We start from the raw sequence: 20762 nt of genomic DNA on the forward strand, positions 1-20762 counted from the left end.
ACCGCTGAGTGCACTGTGGGCTCCCCCATGCTCCTGTGGGATGCTCCATCCATCCCACCATCTCAGCATTCATGAGCCACCTGGTACCTTGAGGTATGTAGAAAACAGATTTAAAACCGTGTCTGTCTGAATCGTCGAATCTCTCCAAATCTCTGCTGAACTGAATCGGCGACTGAAGGATAAATAGATAGGTAGGTAGGTAGGTAGGTAGGTAGTAGAGTTGGAAGGGACCACAATGGATCATTGTGTCCGACCTCCTGCCCCTGGCAGGAAAGAGGACCAAGGTCAGATGACCCCAGCCAGTTGACTATCTAGCCTCCTCTTGAAGACCTCCAAGCTAGGTGATAGCACCACCTCTCTTGGAAGTACATTCCAGATCCTGGCCACCCTTACTGTGAAAAATTTCTTCCTAATATCTAACCTAAATCCACTCTCAACTAGTTTACAACCTGCGGCCAGGCTGCCCTGCAGCCATACCTGCTGCCCTGTGTTTGGGGGGACCAAGCCCCATTAGCACCCCTCTTCCACCACCTATGCTCAAGCCTCTTTAAAAAAAATAATGAACTAAGGGTACTTAAAAAATCCACAAAGTATGAGGAGTATCAGATATTCACTCTCTTAGTTTTTCTCAAGGACTTGATTAATTTTTTTGGAGTTCTGAAACAGTAATGTCACATGAGGAATACAGTTGCTACAGTTAAGTCCTTAAGAAAAAGCTATGGCCTAGTTTTTCTCTTCTGTTATTTATAAAGTTATTGGCTTTACTCATGACTAAACTTTTCTACAGGGGCACAAGTAATGGTTAAGATTCACAGTTATGAGTATTTTTTAGGATATTAATAAATATAGCCAAGCGTACCTAGGAATGCATTAAAGAAAATGGGTAGAAATTCAGACTAATTTTTGTAGCAAACTTTAACATTCTTTAGGGTAAGGGTTGCCAAAATATGGAATGGGCTTCCAAGGGAGGTGGTGCTTTCCTCTACCTTGGAGGTATTCAAGAGTAGATTAGACAGGCATCTGGCTGGGGTTACTTAACCCCAGCGCTCTTTCCTGTCTGGAGCAGGGGGTCGGACCCGATGATCTACCAGGTCCTTTCCAACCCTAGAAATCTATGAAATCTATTTACCTAACTAGTTTTATATATTAGGACCTCACTGGAGATCCCGCTGTTTGATTTCCAGGGGAAACTAGTGGTTCAAAATGCCTTACTCTCTCTACCAAAGGCTATGGGAGAGTCCATTCTAGAGATAGAGACCACTTCCAGGCTACATTGCTGTACTACAATTTATGAGGTGCTACTTTTGAAGACCCATCAGAAGCTTTAGCCAGTGCATAATACCACTTAGGTGGGGATCATAAGCACCAACACTTACGGAGTAGCCTCAAAAGATGTCCTGTTCACTTTGATGTACAAATTGACCTAGTGATCATCTCTAAGGCCTTGATGCCCTGGGTACCAGCAATGTTGGAGATTGAAGCATGAGAAAGGAGATACTAAATTAATTAAGGTGAGTAAAATGCTCTTGCGGTACATCTCCATAGCTGAGCAACAAGGAGAAGGCAGAACCACATTAACCTCTGTATCTTGTGCTTTTCTCTCTCTGTAAAAAGCCCTTGAACATTATCAATTTTACTGGAACTTGACAGTAAGAAAGGAGCAAAAAGTTGTCCATCATGGAGGAACACGTGTGATGGAAATAGAGGTAAGCAAAGGAGCAGTTGGCAAATGCATACACACTGATCTACAACGTATGATTTTATTTTCTGCATTGGTACCTACTTACTTTAGGTCACAAAAAAGCTAACATAGCAAAGAAAATCTATTACTAAATAGGAACAATAAGTCTCCTCAACTTTTCCTTAAAAAGGGGGTGAGCCCTTCAGAGGTGGATCAAGCCATTGGAATTTCTACTCTGCCTTGTTTCCCACCCCTAGACTGACAGTTGGTAGAGGAACTTATTTCTTTTTTTTATCGAAAACATTTCATTCATCCCTACTGGATGCTAATGTGTGTTCCTAAGCAACACCATGCTCACTCCACATTCTCCCCATCTGCCACTGGAAGGCAAGAGCATTTATTTCTCAATACACATTGCACCCAAAGTGCAAAAACCTCCAACCTGGAACTCCCAAATGTGTGCATTATGCAATATCTGCCAGACCCAGCTCTACATTTTCTTTCCAAAACAAAATACAAAGATTACCTAGAAGATCAAGTTTTATTTCTGAGTTGTTTATAAAGGACAGATCCTTAAAGGCTAGCTTAATCATGAATTGCTTGCAGATGCAAAGACTAAAATTTGATATTCTTGCCAGCAGGTACGGGGAACATTCTTTTAGAGTTACTTGGGTTAAACTTTTTCTTGACATTTGTAATATTCAGTACCAAAAAAACCCTGACTGTAAAGAATAATTGCTCCCACAGGGACCAATCCATGGGTCACAGTTTTTTGCACTTGACTGCAACAGAGCCTGAATGAGATTTTCTATAAAACCTAGACTTAAGCTTGCAGCATAATCACAATGTTTGCCCTAGCTCTAGAAGCTGAACTAAAATACCACTTCTGCTGTATAATTATTCAACAGATGTTCTGAAGACCCACAGGGAAATTTGATTATTCAGAAGAATAAATAGGGTAAAAATAAATAGTTTTTAATTTCAGCCAATTTTGATATTCCACATGAATTTTCATATTTCTTATGCATGTTTAAGATCAGGGGAGAAAGAATTTGCCTCTAAGAAATAATTACTTAAACTTTCATCTTCAGTTACGCTTCTTAACAAATACACAGCCACCCACATAGCACACAGTAAACACAAGTGCTATTCAGCAACACAAAATGCCAACACAATCACCAGTGGTTGTATAAATAAAGACCTGTGGTTCATAGTCTTCATTTCCATTTCCAGTTGGATAGCCAAGATTCTAACTCCAGTACAGCAATGCAGCATAAGCAGAAGTACAATCAGGGCTCCAGTTAGTGTTAGTAGGTTAGACTTACAAATGAGAGCTTAATTTGCCCCTTGATGCTTTTTTGAGTACTTTAACTATTCTTAGCAAATTTTCATATGGGAGATGTAAAACTGCTGCCCTGAGAATAGTAAAGATTATAGCATTTAATTTGTGATCACAATATATGAAGAAACAATTCAGTAACAGTGTAAAAAACAGTCAAATTATACCAAGGAGAAGGGCTGAAAAATAAGATTTGAAGGATGGCTCTGTAAATAATGTCAACACTTATTGGATTAATAACGAATTATATTACAGTATACAGGCTTTGATTGCTGAGAACACCACATTTCATCTGCTTTGCTTAACCTTGTAGGTACACAGTTAATTATGCAAATACATGGTGCAGATTCCAACAAATTTTCAAGCCTACTAAAGGACGGCAGCACTTAACCAGAGGACAAGGAGTTGAAGGCCTGGCAAACTGTCATAACTACTTACTAGCCTCACATGTTGATCTCCCAAACATCCCATCTCTCCCACCACCCAGACAGATCTCCTTGTTTTTCTGGTACCTGCACAGGATGAAGTAAGAGGCAACAAATCAAAAACTGATGGTAGAAAACAGAAGGTTGATAAACACAAGATGAAACTTACGGCCCCTCTACACATCCAGGTAAAGATGCAATGGGATCTAATGCACAATTTACACAATCACACCTTCTCCCATGCCACACACGCATGTCAGGAGGCACAATTGTGGAATTGCACATTAGATCCAATCACACGCTTTATTGCTGAAGCAGGTGCAGCCCAATCCTAGACTTCTCTGCACCAGCAAGCAGCAAGCTCCTACAGCTGGGAGCCCTGCACTGCAGAAATTCCCTGCCCTGGAGATGCAGTAAATGCCTGGGGCCAGAGGATCACCACAATCATCCACCCCTAGGGGTTTATCACACCCTGAAGCCCTTGGGATCACAGCAGCTGTGATATCCCCAGGGCTCAGTGGGGGGCAGAGGGGCTGCATGATCATGGTTGCGGGGTTTTACACTGGGCAAGGTGTACCTTTGCATCTGGGAGCCCCATCAAGCTCCTGAAACACCTGCAAATTAAAGCCTGATGGAAAACAACTATAAAGCTAGTAAACATGTTTGAGGTCCAACTTTATAGCTGGTTGAAGCTTTTTATTATGTGATAGTTACTTTCCAGGTGTAGCTGGTCTCCAGGTAATTGCACAATACCTGTAATGCATAGAGGGGTCCTAAGTAATTTTAAAGCCCCAGGCTGAGGGTGTGTTATAGGCCAAAAGTATCTTCCTGGTAAGCTGTACCAAAGCTAGCAACCTGGGAGCTATCCAGGGTGGTACATAACTTCTTTTCTCCCAAGGGCTCACAACTGGCATCAGACCCAACTAATGGAACAAACCAGCTTCCTACTACATCTTCTCCATGAAGAGATCATGTTCATTCAGAGAGGCACAAATGGCATGGACACCCTGTGCCTATTTGCAACAAATAACAGATTCACAAACATTCCCAGAGTTCGGTATATTTATGCACCAAGAAGGAGAGTTGTATCCACAGAATTACAAGTCCAACCTGTAACTTTTCGCACTCATGAGAGAGCGGATCAGGGCATTTTCAATTAAATGATTTGATTTTAGAAAACAGTTATTAGTTGGAACAACAATGTTCTGCAAGAACGTACACACAAGTTTTAACCAGGATACCATTCACGAACAAAACCTGGTGATCAGGGTAGTCATGCATTGCATCAGAGTAAGATTCAAATCCCTGTCTGAAGCTCGGGTTCCCTCTGCCTTCAGGTCTCCTGTGTCCTAGTAGGCAAAAGCCCAATCACTGAGGTTTTGGTTCATCCCAATACAGAACTGGCACATTTTTTTGAAGTCTCAAAACTTTAGCAGGATGGGAAAACCATTTCCAACCCAACTCTCATCATGAATAACTGGTGCTATTCCTGGCAAAAGTATTCAGCACACCATCCAGAGTAGTAATCTTCCCTTCCCTTTTCAAACACCCCATAATATAACTAACAGTCATGAAATCCATCCTGGTACATTTGTTCTACCCAAATACTGTTCAGTGTCCTTCCTGACTGAGAGTACACAGAAGTAATCAAAGACTAAATATAACCTCTGTCACTGAAGCAAATATTCTAGACTTAGCACAACCTGGATTCAGGAGAGGACATGCAACCAAAACCATTGTCTAGTAACTCGAAAAATGCTGTGCTGGCAGGGCTGACATGCATTTCCAGGTCCCCAAACCTCTCTGCAAGATCTGTTGTTGGCCATGACATACTACTGTTTTGCCTGAAAGAGGAAACATTGGTGCAGGGAAATATCTCCAACTGATTTAAGACACTCCTGAAGAGATGCATCTAATAGGTAGTGAAGAAAAATTGCACCTGCATCTCTAAATTCCTCCACTAGTTAAGTACTACAGAAATTAACACTGGTTCTTTTCAGCATCTTAAATGCAAACACACTAGGCAAACAGGTCAGATGGTATTGATATAAGTGTCATCAATATGCCATTAATGCACCTTTACCTATTCTTCACCACATACAGCCATATTTTGATTCGCAGCCATATTTGCCCAGCATTTAGATGAAATTAGCTAAGGGATGAGGAACACCTGGCTGAAGCTAAACTTAAACAAAACAGAGATAATGCTGATCGGCACAGAAAAGCTGTCTGAAGACTTTTCAGCCATATTGCACTCTTTTACAGAGTTGAGGAACACTCTTAGGATCCTCTACCAATGTGAAGCTATTGCATAGCAGCTTCATTTTTAGGAGATGACCTGGTCTCACTTATTCATTCTATAATTACTTCTCATCTGAAAAACAGATATGCAATAATGTGTAAGCATGAAGATTTCAGGACTTTGGAAACTCTGATAGGTAGATAACACTGTAGCATGCGTCTCCTACACAAGGGCTGCACCAAGCACACCACACCCATCCTTCACTGCCTAGTAGCATAACTCAGGGGACGGAAGGCAAGATGGTCACCAGCCCCATGCACGGACTGAGAGGGGGAGCTGAACTGGCACCCCTCCTCCTGGAGCCTTCGCTGCATAAGGGGTAGCCCCATGCCAGGTGACCACAGAAGCTGCGTATGAGAACAAAGCAAAAGCAGCTGCGCAAACACAGGAGCACCAGTGGTCTTTGGGTTCCTGAGGCAGCTAAAGCTGACCATGCCCTTGTCCCCAGCTGCCTACACAGGCTCCCCACAAAATTCTGAATCAAATGTTATGGGCTCAGTTCTTGATTACCAAGACACTCCATGAATGGCCTGAGCCTAGGATCCCCAAAAGTCTGCTTAAAGCTCCAAAACATACACCTTCTTTGACAACTACATTCTTCTGGCACAATGGGAGTTTCCTACAAACAAAGGTAAAGCTCATCAGGATGAGATACAGAACCATCCTAGAGCCCAGCCAGAGACACTGGAAGCAGCTAAAAACCATCATAACATCCCCCACCTTCTGCTCCAAGCATCAGAGGCAGTTCTTTACTCTTGCCTAACACAGACAGCAACAAAAATCCACTAAAACAAGACACTCCACTGCACATGTCTTGCCCCCTTAAAAAAAAAAAGAAAAAAAGATGGGGGAAGAAGTAAAAAGTGACAGAGATGAATCTTGCTGATTATTACACACTAGTGCAAGACTGAAGGCAAGAACAAAAATTGTAGAAGGGGCATTGTGACGGTGGGGAGTAAAACTGCTCTTTCTTCTTCTTTGCATCTTTTTAGAACAGTTCTGATTTTCAGTGTAAAATTTTGATTGTCAGTGTATGACAAGTAGCTATTAATGGACAATGTTAATAGTCTACACGTCCCAGTCTCAGGTTGTCAGGGTTCCAGAGAGCACAATTTTATAGCAGCTCTGGGCTTTGAAAGCAGAGGGATGCCACACCAAAAAGTTGATCTTTTGAGCTGCTGAGAAATGAAGGTACATTATTAAATGAAAGTTCATAATGCAAGTAAAGCTTCACATACGGTAGCATCTCTACTTTCACTTGTCTGAACAGGGATGAAGAAAATCCACAGCAAATGAATAATCAGTTCAGCCTGCTGTCTTTCACAATGAGTTCCATTTCACATATCTGCAATCTTAGCTTGTCATTAGCAATGCCAATTAGCTCAATATCTCATCTTCAGGAGGCCATCACTAATGTGAAAAGAAAGCTTATTCTTTTGCTACTATAAAGACATGCTTGAGACTCTATGTATTCAAGGGAAGAGCTGCAATTGAAACTGCTTGTAATTTTCAATCTGACTGAAAACCTAAAGTAAAAATGAAGCCCCTCTAGCTTCTGACCTCTAGAAAGCTAACAGAAACATAAATATGAAATATCATGTTTTCTGAGAAAAACATTTTACAGATTGTCAGGAAGGACAACGACAACTTTTAAAATTGAATCTACCATGTTGCATAATAGGACACAGTATTTGTGTGCACACCCACCCACCCACCCACCCACAGATACAGCTATTTTTCTTGAGAGTATTTTCCCGAAATATGGAAAAATATTATTTACTGCTATCTACCTTCTTCCCAAGATTTTTTTTTTGAGTTCTTTTATTTTATTATTGTGGAAGTGGATTATTTGCCTTATGCATTTTATAATCACACAAATTCTTGGTCCTGCTAAATAATAAAAATGGTTTTAAAAAACTAGAGTTCCCTGCTAAACAGATGATCTTTCTTGTATTTTTAAACCATTTTAAAAAAATGTTTCAGTGTACTGTAATACAAAACTCAGCTAAAGTGGAAGTCCAATTCCAAGTGAGAGAAGAGATTTGGCAATTAAGCAGCAACACTCCTAAAATAAGGACTACACACCAGAGGATAGTTAACATAGCTGTCCTCCTGTGAAAACAGGGTCTCATAGAAAGTGTTAATAGCGAATTAGTAGTAATCTACTGGAGTTGCACAGAAGTCCTTGCTGGGAAAAAACTTACACATGGTATTTCTGATGGGTGTGAAAATTTGTTTCAGAATTTTTCCTAAACCAAGTTAGGCAAAACATAGGCCAGTAATCCTCAGGACACCTCAAAGCTCCTTCTACAGATTTCATCGGAAGTCACAATGAAAAAAAATTAGACTTATGCCAATTTCTTTTTCCTGATGTATACATACAGTTTCTCAAAAATACCTTTTCCCACTAGCAAGTCATACTCTTCCTTGTGGTAAACACAAAAAAATGTCATCCCAAGTATCCAGAAAGTAAAAATTGAGCAACTCTGAGAGGAGATTTTTGGTCAAAACTGCGTGTTAAAGATCTACTTCACTCAAATCACATCTTCTGAAGTTTCCATATACCCTCCCTCCCGCATTCCAATTACAGGGGTGAAAACTCACAGTAACACACATTTGAGACCACAGGAAGTCTTCCAGCAAAACCAGCAAAGACCTTGTTTAACCTTGATACGTGTTCGGCATTATTTTTATATTTATTAACAAGTCTTTTTTTTTTTTTTTTTTTTTTTTTAAGTTGACCTTTGTTAACTGACCACCCTAAGCTGCTTCAAGTCCTGTATCGACTGGTCCATTCACTTGGCTAAAAGCCCACACAGCAGAGAATGGCTCCCACCCATTTCCTCTGTGCCTGGTCACTGAAGTGGGAGACCTTCCAGGCTGATCGTTCTAAATTACAAACCTTCTGTTAAGTGCAAGAATTTCTTCCAGGATATTTCAGCATGAGATGTACGGTAAAAGGTAAAAATGTGGACACCGTCCTTTTGCAGGTTGATGTGAACATATGCAGACGTATGCTGAGTCGTCATACACAAAATCCTTCATCATTATGCAACACAAACCGATTAAACAAGCAAAGACAGACTTCAGACAGCATGGGAGCACAAAAAGGATACGTGCCCGATTTTTTAAAATTACTAAATAGGTCACCTACAATTTTGGGAGCAAAGCATTTCCAGTCTCTGCATACTACTTACTTTGTAAGAAGGGAAAATTCTTTGAGGGTATTTCAACAACAGAGGAAACCGCCACAACAGTTAAGATTAACAGAGACCTATGTATTTGTTTAAAAAAAATAAATCCTACAGAAGATGCATAGGACCAGTGAGTCACAGAACAATATAACTTCTGTGCCTATATCAGAAACTATTGTCAGCACAACTCACAGGCACCTCCACTGGCAAGAAATTATGTTTTTTCTTGTACTAACACTATTGTGAATAAACTTAATATGACCATTTTTATTTAGTGTACAGGTAAATAAAGCATGCCAAGGAATTACATGACTGTAGCGGTGATGAAATTTTAAATCTATAAATTGAACTTAGCATGAAAACTAAAATATTTTTAAGGAAGGACTGCTGCAGCAAGCAATGTGATTTTCCCAGAACACTGAAAGAATAAAATCTCCTAAAAATGGAAAGTAGCAAATCCAGATTAACTAAAGTAATCAGAGTTTTGCAAAAAAGAAATACCCAAAGGAAACAGAAATGGCTTTGGCTATTTTCTTTTTTCTAGAGAAATAAAGTGTGTTTTATTTTCAGTTTGTTCCACTGGAGCAGACGAGACAGATAAATGAAAGATGAGAGTCATAATCCATGAGACCGCTCACGGAACTCCATAGATAGTGAAATTTAACATTGACAGATATGACAGCAACTCATCTCTGAGTCTAAGTTCTGCCTTAGAATCAGGGACAACACTGAAAAGAATATGGGTTAAAGAACTCAAATCAGCTGCAAGCTGTGAAGAAGGGTGGGGAGTAGAAACATGCTATAAATATTGAAAAAAACAGAAAAGAAAATTCTTTGTATTGGCCACCTTGCTGTTTTGATTCTCAAAAACGTCTCTGCCACAAGAACATGTATTATAATCCTCTTTGTTTTCTAAGCATTGATATGTTTAAAAAACATCTAATCACTAGCATTCATCATGCATAATAATTATTACTTTAGCAGCTAGCAGCTATTGTATCAACACTAAGTAATAAGGGGCCCTGTTCCTCTAACTAGACAAGACACATCTTGAAGAAGTGAAACACAGAGATATAGAGGTTGCAATTGACCCCAAGTCATCTAGCAGGTCAACAGCAGAAACCAGGTTTCCATTGGGCCAATTTAGTGCTCTATCCACCACACTGAGCTGCTTCTCAAAAGGCTTTTCTTAATAAAAGGCTTTTTCTTAACATGCTATGTATGGTTGCAGATGTGAGAAAAATATCCAAAATAATTCCAGTAACTTCAGTAAATTCACACAGAATATTCACAGTAATGACACATTCTCTGTAAAGGGTGAACAAATATAGGAAAAGGTCCCCTGTGTCATTAAGGCCCTAATCTGCATTAACAGGTATAGGTTAAAATGGTAGAATTGCCACCTTTCCTGCATTTCTCAACACTTATCTCCCAGTATTTCATTGGGAAATGGACACATGCAGTCCTTAATGGAGGTTCAGGACACAGGAGAATGCCCAGCAACTCTATGATTCTCTTGGGCTCTACAGCTACAGAGGGCTCGCAGGGAACCACATAAATTAGACATATTCTATAGAGGCATGAGGACTGAGGGTTAACTGTCCCAAAAAGTGTTATCAAAGCAACGCTAAGTACATCATAGTTAAATGTACACTGAAATACATGCGCACATGTACCAGGGATTTTTCAACACAGAACAGAACCAATTCCTGCCAAAAGGACAATATCTAGATAAGAAAAGGAGAGAATGCAACAGAGAACAGCTAACAGAATTGCTTGTTCAACACAGTATGCAACACATTGATTCCTCACTCCTTCCCCTCTTCTACAAAGTGCATTTTTGTACTATTTTATGAGCACATCAAATTGGCAGGCTAAAAATATATAAGATATTGACTTGGCCCCTTCCAGTAAAAAAGGGAAAAAAATACCCCAAGGAGGCCCAGATTAGTCCTCACTTGACTTTGCAAATATTAAGTTAACAAAAACAGATTAAGAGCAATATCCTGGAGGCTGGCACTTCTGAACAGAAACACAGGAAAGGTCAGAGACTAGCATAATTTCCAAAGGTGTTAGAATAGATCATTAAAAGCTCCTAAACTATTTTTTAACCAATTTTTTTGGACAGTGTGGCTGAACTCTTGAGCTTTTAGTATTTTCTCATACACTGTACTATACTGGCAACAATTTGTTGTATTTTAGCATAAAATATACTGACTATAGTATAATTGGATCATAAAGGGCTACTTCAATTAAAATACCCAATAACTGCAAATATTAACTGAGCAACACCTGAGCAAGTCTAAAATCTAGTCTACAGAAATAGCTTTATCTTCTGTGAACATAACTAGTTATTAATGTGAAGGGGGAAAAAAGCAAACAAAAATAAACAGGGAAGCGGGGGGCAGGAGTAGGCAGAGAAGGAGAGGGAATGAGGGGAGCAAGGTTTGTTGGACCTGAAGTTAAAAAAGGTGCTCATTTTTTGTCAGACCTCAGTATTCATGCCATCAAAGGTTTAACACATCATTCACTTTAATCATACCAAATACTTCCAGGGCATTTCCAAAGCTAGCTTTCAACCCTGGTAATAAAAGAGAGTTATTTGGTTCTCCATAATTTAATTTACTTCTTTACAGTTAGTTCTCAGAAAATGATTTTGCAATCATAGATATAGAAGTACATTTGCTTTATGCTGCTTACTTTATGAGACATTTGCTAGAGAATTAGAGCATTCTAAAACTTTTTGCTGCATGATATGGCACTAGCACCACCTCTCCCCAATCCCGGGGTTGGGGAGGGTGGTATATTTGCTTGGATCAATAAAGGAAAGACAACCATTAAGGTCCTAAAGATGGGATGCAACAAAGGTCCAGCCAGACTCCTCTGGAGGTCTTTCCCATTTCATTTGCTTTGAAGGCAGCCATAGAACTTACGCACATATACCTGGACATTCCTGTACCCATGATGCACCATACAGTTACATGGAGAAGAGATTTTAGAAGCTGCTTTCCAAACTATCATACTTCTGCTTTCAAACATTTTGGCACAATTCCCACAGCCAAAGATGGGAACTGTGCACAAATACACATAGGCAGAATTTGGCAAAGTAGTACAGAAAGCCTCCAGAGTGACAGTTAAATACTCAGGAAAGGTGAGTAGGAACATGAAAAACTTCAGTGACTTAAGTGTCTTTATTTCCTTGAGGAAAGTTTAGCTACTTAGATGATATTTCTGATAACCTGCACAGAATGATTTTATGTTGCTGTAAGAGGTATATATTTCTGATAAAACAAATCGCAGGGTGCAACCTGTCTGTTGGCTTGAAAACAGCAGGGGGAAAAAAACCAGAATCCACAGCTTAAAAGAAACCAACACCCATGATCTCGATGTCATTCCACACATTTTTAAAAATGTTTCATGTTTCAGATATTACACTATATTTGGATGCAACCCGAGTGACTGCTTGGGCTGTTTCTAAATTCGCTTGTTTCCTTATATTTGATTTACACAAAAGTTCAGAAATGCTTGCTTCTGCTTTTTTGAATAGTTCTGTCTATGAAATTAAGTTATGGAAGTGGGGACAAGGATGGATGATATTCTACACACCAAGAGAAGCTCAGGTTCTAAATGTAGTTGTAGCAGGATCCAATATCATCAAAGTAAAGGCAGACATTACTGGGGTAGCCTCTTTACAGCAAGGATGTTCAATCCCTGACCCACAGGCCAGATCCAGCCTCCAGAGCTCCCCGCAGATGTGTCAGGTCTCCTGATGAAGAATGTCTTGCATTTGAAAGCTTATCTAACTTTTTCCCCCATCTACGTAGTTGGTCCAATAAAAGATAAATCACCCTAAGAAACCCTTGCCCACTGCATAGTTTCTGGACCATAACAGCTAAAACATCATTTTACACTACCATTATTTAGAAATAACTTTGTTTTTCTATATTGAATGTTCTCTAGCAAGTTTAGGTATCTTATGCCCTGCCCTTAGTTTTTCATGACAAATATCAACTTAATTTGATGTTCCTTACTGTGGCTAATAATTGTCCTCCAACTAATTGTCCTATAGCTAATTAATACAACTAATTTAAGACAAATTATGGGATCTGAACAATGTCTTTCAAAACACACAAATGACTAAGAAAAGACTAGGTTATTACACCAAAGAACAACTGGTAAAGTACACTAAGAGAAACATTTAATAAGCAATTTTGGCAACAATTACATTGCTGCTGAGCTAAATGCACAAAATGTTTAATAAAGAAGTTAAAACATCATTACCTGCATGTACAGGCATGTCACTAATCTACTCAATCATCAGCAGTCAGTCTCTTGTGTAAATGGACATACATTTCAGCAACAAGTAGCCAAAGAAATACAGAGCCCTTTACAACCCTCCTATTCCCAATTCACTTTTTCTTTCAGTGACATTGGCTTTCTATCTGCAGCTTCACTTTCATATTTCATAGATATTAGGGCTGGAAGGGATCATTGGGTCCAGTATGTTACGATTAATGCAACGAGTTTCATTTTGGTTTAAAACAAGGTCAAGATACAGAAATAGCGCATTATAGTGCATAGTGCACGTTTTTACCAAATACAGAAGAATACACATTGTACTCCATTAGATTGTTCCTTAAAAGATGTAATAATGTCTACTACTCACTGGACGACTGAGTGGCTCACCTCTCATCATAGGTCAAGTATAGTGAAGTTCACAGAACAAGTAATGCTGGCTTGTAATTTTAGTTAAAATGTAATCAAGCAGTTCTGAACATTTTATGAGCTCCTTAATGTCGTCCTCTAAGCAGAACAGGTATAATGGCAACATTTACCCATAAAAACCTCTTTATTGGATGCTTTCAAGCAATAATAATGGCTATTTTGTAATGTTTCTGTGTATTACATAAAGTTGAAGAAAAGAATTATATTGCATTAAACAGCCCCAAAAAATCAACTACTATCAAGATGCAGAAATTGATAAAATATCTCTTTGCAAAAAATAAAATAATGCTTCAAGCCCATTCACCATTCAGTCAATGTTACTGCTTTGCCTCAACTGTTGTTTTTACTATTAACACATACCAAGAGAAACTTACCTTTCCATCTCATACTCTTTCATCCCCACTTTTACAGCTTTCATTACCTGTAGGAGTTAACACAAGATACTTCTTATTTAGTAAGAAAGAATTACAAATTGTTACTTTATAAATACTTGACTCAACATTTCCCGAGTGTAAAGATATTATGTATATCATTTGCATTTTCCTCTATTAATATACTAAGATTAAACATGAAACACACAAAGATCTTATAGTTTCATAGATGTTAGGGGCTGGAAGGTACCTTACAGATCATCAGGTCTAGCCCCACTGCACGTGGGCAGGAAAGACTGCTGGGATCAGATGACCCCCGCAAGATAGAATCATAGGACCAGAACAGACCTGCAAGATCATCAAGTCCGGTCCCCTACCAAGTCCAGGCAGGAAGTTATTGGGCTCAGACGAGCTCAACAAGGTGCTTGTCCAGTCAAATCTTGAATACCTCCAAGAATGGTGACTACACCACCGCTGCCAGGAGTGTGTTCCAGATTCTGGTGACCCTTTCAGAGAAGAAGTTTTTTCTTATGTCCAGCCTGAATTTACCTTCTATTAGCTTATCCACATTTGTCCTCATCCTCCCCTGAGGTGCCTTCCTGAAGAGCCGCTCCCCCAGATCCTGATGTTCACCCCGACATACTTGTAGGCGGCTATCAAGTCATCCCTCAGCCTTCTCTTACTCAGACTGAACAGGCCCAGTTCCTGGAGTCTTTCCTCATAGGGACTATCCTCCATGCCTCTAATGGTACGGGTGGCCCTTCTTTGTACCCTCTCCAACTTATCCACATCCCTCTTGAAGTGCGGTGCCCAGAATGGACACAGTACCCAAGCTCTGGCCTCACCAATGTCGAATACAGTGGGAGGAGCACCTCCCTGGATCTCGTGGTAACACATCGGCTGATAAGCTCAAGATTTCTGTCTGCCTTTCTGGCAGCCTCATTGCACTGTTGGCTCATGTTCATCTTCTGGTCTATTGTGACCCCCTACGTCCTGTTCAGATGCTGGGCCAGCCAGTAGACCACCACCCACTGTGTAGTTATAGTGAAGGTTCTTCCTACCCAGAGGAAGAACCCTGCACTTCTCCTTGTTAAACCTCATCTGATTCCGTTCCGCCCATAAATCTAGTTTGTTAAGGTCGTCCTGAATCTTTACCCCATCCTCTGGTGTCCCCATGTTTCCCCACAGCTTGGTATCATCCACAGATTTAATCATTGAACTTTCCACCCCCTCATCCAAGTCGTTAATAAATATGTTAAAGAGCACAGGTCCAAGCACCAATCCGACAGGGGCACCACTGGTGCTTGATCACTATAACTAGCTATGACATCAAGCAATGAAATAAATTCAGCTGGTACAACTGACACGACTGATCTGAATGCCAAAGTGAATGTTCAAATCAGCAAACTCTACTACATTCAACAGAGCTTTCCTTTCTGTTTCAACTTTGCAGAGTACTAGGAAAATGAAACACTAAATGGAAATATAGTCCAAACAAACAGTCTTTTATTTGACAATATTACATTTACACCATAAGTTGCTGATGTGAGTATAGAGTATTTCAAAGTTTCAAAGGCTCCATTTTTCCTTTGAGAAACTGAGGTATTTTATTTTTAGCAGATTTCTTCATTGCCAGTTTACTTTGTTATGAAGGTTGTAGGCAGTTGAAAAGAAAAAAAAAATCTCAGAAAATACAGACTTGTTAGAAGGAAAAAAAGAACATGAAGGCTCTATTCAGACAGGCACAACAGCCATTATTTTAAGTAATCAGTAAAAACAAGCATTTTTCAAGAATAGCTCTCTTAGCAAGGTCAGGGATATGAATCTTCATTTCATGTTTGAGGGACAAGTATTATTGGTAATTGCAAAAGGAAGAAAATGAACTTAATGATTTCCAACACTGTAACTTAAACCTCTAGTTCCACAATTATCAGCTTTTAAACATTTCTATTGCAGCAGTGCCTAGAGGCCAAAGTCAGAGCCCCATTCTGCCAGAGCATTGTATAAACTGGGGTTAGACAGTCAACTGATCAACCAAACATTGCCAACTGACTACATATTTTTGACTGGTCAAAGGTGCAGGGGCCTTGTGCGGGGTGTGCTGCAGAGAACTAGGGCTCCCTGCTGTGAGGCAGTTCCCTGTGCCAGCATGACTGGCAAGTGAACATTTTTTTTGTACTTGTCTTGACAGAAATATGATTTTTAATGTTTTTTGTTGCATTTCTTAATGGAAAACTTGTGCTTTTTCTGTGTTTTTTTTGGTAAAAAATGTAATTGTGAAATACTTATTTCAACAATATGTAATAAATTACTGCTTTTTAATGTAAATAAACAAAAAATATTAGTTGACTATATTTGGCAAGTCTGACTGGTCAGATGTCAGTCAAATTGACTGAACTTTATTTGACCAGTCAAATACCCAACACCCTAGTATAAACATATAATAAATGCCAGTCCTTGCCTTGGAGACATTGCATTCCTCAAGGACAAGACTAAATTCCAGTTTAAAACAGAAGCTAATAGATTCCCATTTCAATAGACTCTTGCCTAGCATTTAAATACTACACCAAAACCCCCTCGCATATACCTACAAGGCACACAGCCATGAAAAGATGAAAAACCATCAATTCAAAGGGGAGAACAGATCACATGGATACAACAAATAAGGGCAAAAGGATAAAAGGAACAATGGAGGGCAGCAGTCTCAAATAAAGCAAGCAAAATTATTATCCTTATTTAAGCAGTGGCCTGTCTTAAAGGTAGATGTAATAGGATGTTCTGCCACTGTAAGATCCAGGTATATCCAGGTAACCTGTTTCAAGGTTACCTTGGGTCCCTTTGGGAAAGGTGGGCAAGGCAAATGTCTGGAGTCACGTGGCCACCTGACTATTAAAAAGAAGTGCTCTTAGCTCAGAGATGGGGCCTCATATCCAAGGACTCACAGGGAGGCCTCCCTGTAATCAGCCAGGATGACAGCGGGCTTGGGAAGCCTGCCAGGAAGGGACGCTGTGGAGACGTCTGTCAAAAGGGACATAAGAGTTTAAATCCAGGAATTGGGGTTAGGAATCGACCTGGAGAGAGCCAGGAGCTGCCGCAGACCCAGCAGAGCTTCCTGCTTCCCCGTTCCTTCTGCCCAACAGGACCTGAAGGCAGCAAACAATGAAGCCTTGAGGAAGGGAAGGTGGGCTTAATCCTAGAAGGGCTAAAGGAACTGTTCACCTTGTGAGGATTTGGGCCGCAAATGGGAGGGAATGTTAACTTCCGACTGAAAAATAACTAGTGACCCAGGAGGGCAGCTTAGGCAGAGGCTATGATGCTACAATAAGGGCAGATCTGTTCTGGCACTGCCCTATGCAACAGCCACCTTTGGCTACTTTCCTTAAGGGAGAAGAAAAAAAAAAATCAAACACCACAACACTATATGTCCATAATATAAAAACCCTGTCTATTGTCAAAGAGTGGGCCTGAGCCCAGACCTCAACTGCCACTCAACCAAGAGAGGTAGGCATTTCCCCTCTCCCACTCAGACCGCCTCAATAGTGAAGGATTACTCCTTTCCTGAGCTTATCTTTCTTTTGATAAAAGACAAAAAAGAAGATCACAGGGAATAACTGTAAATTTTCTCAGATTACAAGCAGTTGGGCTGAGCAAACTGTGCACCTCCCCAGAAGTCCTGGCTCTCACCAGTCAGCATTGGAAGAGGTCAGAAAAATCATCATGGCCACCTTCACCACAGCTAGGGAGTTTATTTTCACACAGTGAATGTGCAATCAGATTGCAAGCAGGTCACCTTCAGCCTCCTGCCCAAAAACTCTTCATCACCTGCACATCAAGTGAGCCAATGAGTTCAAGGACAATGCAAGTTGTATTATAGAGCTATAATGGGAGGGATATTATCCTCCTATTTCTATCCAGCTCTTCCATTATTTTATTACTAAGCAATTCAGGTTGCTGGGAACATTTTCTGAATACTACTGTTACACGAAGAGCAAAAATTATTAACAGTAAAGGATCCATTACCTCTTTATGAGCTTCACTGGAGATTTTATTGGTGTAGCGCATAACTTCCAACTCCATGTCCGTCTTAATCACACGACTTCAAAAAAAAGTATGAAAGAAATCAGATTAGGTTAGTCATTTTCCATGCAACTCAGCCCATTAAAAATTAAAAAGTGAAAAAACATGTAAACCTATGGAGGAATTAGATCAAACATGCTTCAGAAATGAAAAGTTATTATAGGGTATCAAGAAAGATGGCATATTTAGATGAAAATGTTTTGTTGCATTAATTCACCATTAATACAGCAGACTTACAAAAGAAAGCACCAGGCATTTCAAACCTAACTGCCATTATTTTAATACTAACGAGCAGAACCTGCCCAATCAACATTTTCTAACTCCATTTCATGTTATGTTAAAAATTAATGTATTTTTACTGTTATGACAGCTCAAGCAACTATTCCAAATGGAACATTTCCAAAGAACACTATTTCTTTTTAGCACAATTCAAAATTATTTTCCATAGTGGGATTTCCCATGGATCCATTGTGCTTCCAATTCTCTGTTAATTTCTGTGCATCAAAAGGCAAAACAGGATGGTTTACATGGAAGCAGAACACATGAATACAGAAACCAAAAAGTAATTAAGACCATTCTGATCATTCTTTTCAAGATATACTTGCTGCTTGAGAAATAGTTTTCACTCCTTATAGGGTATTGTGCAGGTATACAAATATAATGCTTGACATCTGCTCAAAATAGACTAATTACAACTTACTTACTATGTCCTGTTGCATACTTCAAGTAAAATATATTATTATTTCAATAGACAATCTGTAATATGCAGATAATTTCATGCTCTTCCATCAGAATCCTCTTTCTTTCATTACACACACACACACACACACACACACACTACAGAGTATACATTTTTCACATTGCTTATATATCTAGCTCAAAAGCAACACTGGGGTATATCTTCTGTATTCTCAAAAAGCAGGACACCAATCTATTCAGGTTTTAGAAAAATGCTCAAATTGTATTTTCAGATTAAACTTCAATGTGTGCAAAAGCAGTAAACTTCTACATACCTTGGCTATGCCTTGAAACTGTCATTTACATGCACATTTTCCATTTAAACCGCTCACTTTTATACTGTTCTGTGATGACAGAATTTACAGTATTTATTTGTGTCCCTATATTTGTTTAATGAAGTCCAGAATGAGTTTCAATTCCATCAGAGCCTTTCATGTGCAACAAGCAGTTTTCCCTAAACTAAAAGACTGCAAGTGAAGAATTATTCGACACAGGTAGGAGACAACATATTCCCTTTCATCAAAGAAAAAACCTCCTGTGGCTTCAATACAGGCACCTTCATAAAACTGCTGATGCCAATGAAAATGTGATTAAAACCAGAAATATGGTAAATGATTAAAACCATAAACATAGTAAATAGTTAGAGAGTTTCTAATCATTTGGGAAACTACACAAAATAATCATAAAGCAACGATAATCTTATCACTAAAATTCACCATTAATTTGCACTACTTTCTCAACTGGATAAATTGAGAAGAATTGTAGAATGGTATATACACATGATATGGACAAGGAGACAAGTTGCTGCATTTTGGACAAGGCATGCAGAACAGCAGTTCAATTATATTCTTCTTAAACTGAGGTATTAACAGCTTATAGATTTTTTATAACGTTCTTTGGAGGACTACATATGCTACCAGGAAAATATAAAACCCGTTTGATGGACTTTTATATTACTTGCAATATAGAGTATGTATTCCTAATCTGTAGGCGCCTAAAAATCCTGATAATTTCCTAATTCAAGTGTTTTATCTCTACACATCAGCTCCCAATACAAGTTACTAACTGCTCAACTGCAAGTGCATAGAGTATAAAAGCCCATTCTACCTGAATAGATCATAAGGCTTCATTGTCAACCGTTATTTGAAACACCTCTGCGATCTGCATTAAACAATATTTTTTCCAGTGCCTTTTGCGTAAAGAAGATCATGTTTAGCTTTTAATTTATAGGCATTTCTGACGCATTCATTGGTCTAGTTTCTATTTAAGGAATCCAACACTTCACAAGAGTCAGTCACAGAGGGCTCCTATACACATGCAGGGAGACTGCTTTGATATGTTATAATTACAGCACATTGGAGCACACTCGATTAAATCGAGTCTGCCGGAGCGCAGTAATTAGTGTGCTCCAGCAGACTCCAGTGTCATGTGCATCAGTGTCCCCGTGCTGAAAAATGGTGGCAGGTGCTTTAAACTAAAGCTCGTTGAACAAGTTTTAGTTCAAAGCGCCGTGCCACCATTTTTCAGCACAGGGGTGCTGATACACATGACATTGCAGGTGCTTTAATTAGCACAGCTCTCGGAGCTGTGCTAATTGAAGTCCCCTCCCTACCCTCCCCACCCCCTGGAGCATGTCTATAAATGCCCAGAGGGCCCACACAAAGACTTCTTTAACCCTGCTACCATGACAGATGATTCAAGCAGTGCGATGGCAGAGGGAGCTCTGTCTCCTTGATGGGACAGGCCTTAGAAAGGTTTTGGATTGCTGAACCTATTATTATATTTTATATTATACAAGTGACAAAAATCTCCACATGGGGAGTGCAGGGAAGATGACGATGGCAGCACTCATGCCACCAAAATTAAGACAGTAGCCGGGGGGGGGGGGGGGGGGGGGGGGCCGGCGGGGA

The 20762-nt window shown here is 39.7% G+C and overlaps 1 protein-coding gene across 1 annotated transcript in view; it reads right to left on the reverse strand.

Moving 5' to 3' along the window:
• Positions 1-20762, reverse strand: part of PEPD (peptidase D) — a 221878-nt gene that overhangs the window by 131813 nt on the left and 69303 nt on the right. The window contains exons 8-9 of the mRNA XM_006016614.2: positions 18058-18133; positions 14041-14087 (exon numbers count right to left, since the gene is read on the reverse strand). Of these exons, the coding sequence (XP_006016676.1) occupies positions 14041-14087; positions 18058-18133 (123 nt within the window). The remainder of the gene's footprint in view (positions 1-14040; positions 14088-18057; positions 18134-20762) is intronic.

Source organism: Alligator sinensis, unplaced genomic scaffold (assembly GCF_000455745.1).
Source record: "Alligator sinensis unplaced genomic scaffold, ASM45574v1 scaffold170_1, whole genome shotgun sequence".
Classification (NCBI taxonomy): domain Eukaryota; kingdom Metazoa; phylum Chordata; order Crocodylia; family Alligatoridae; genus Alligator; species Alligator sinensis.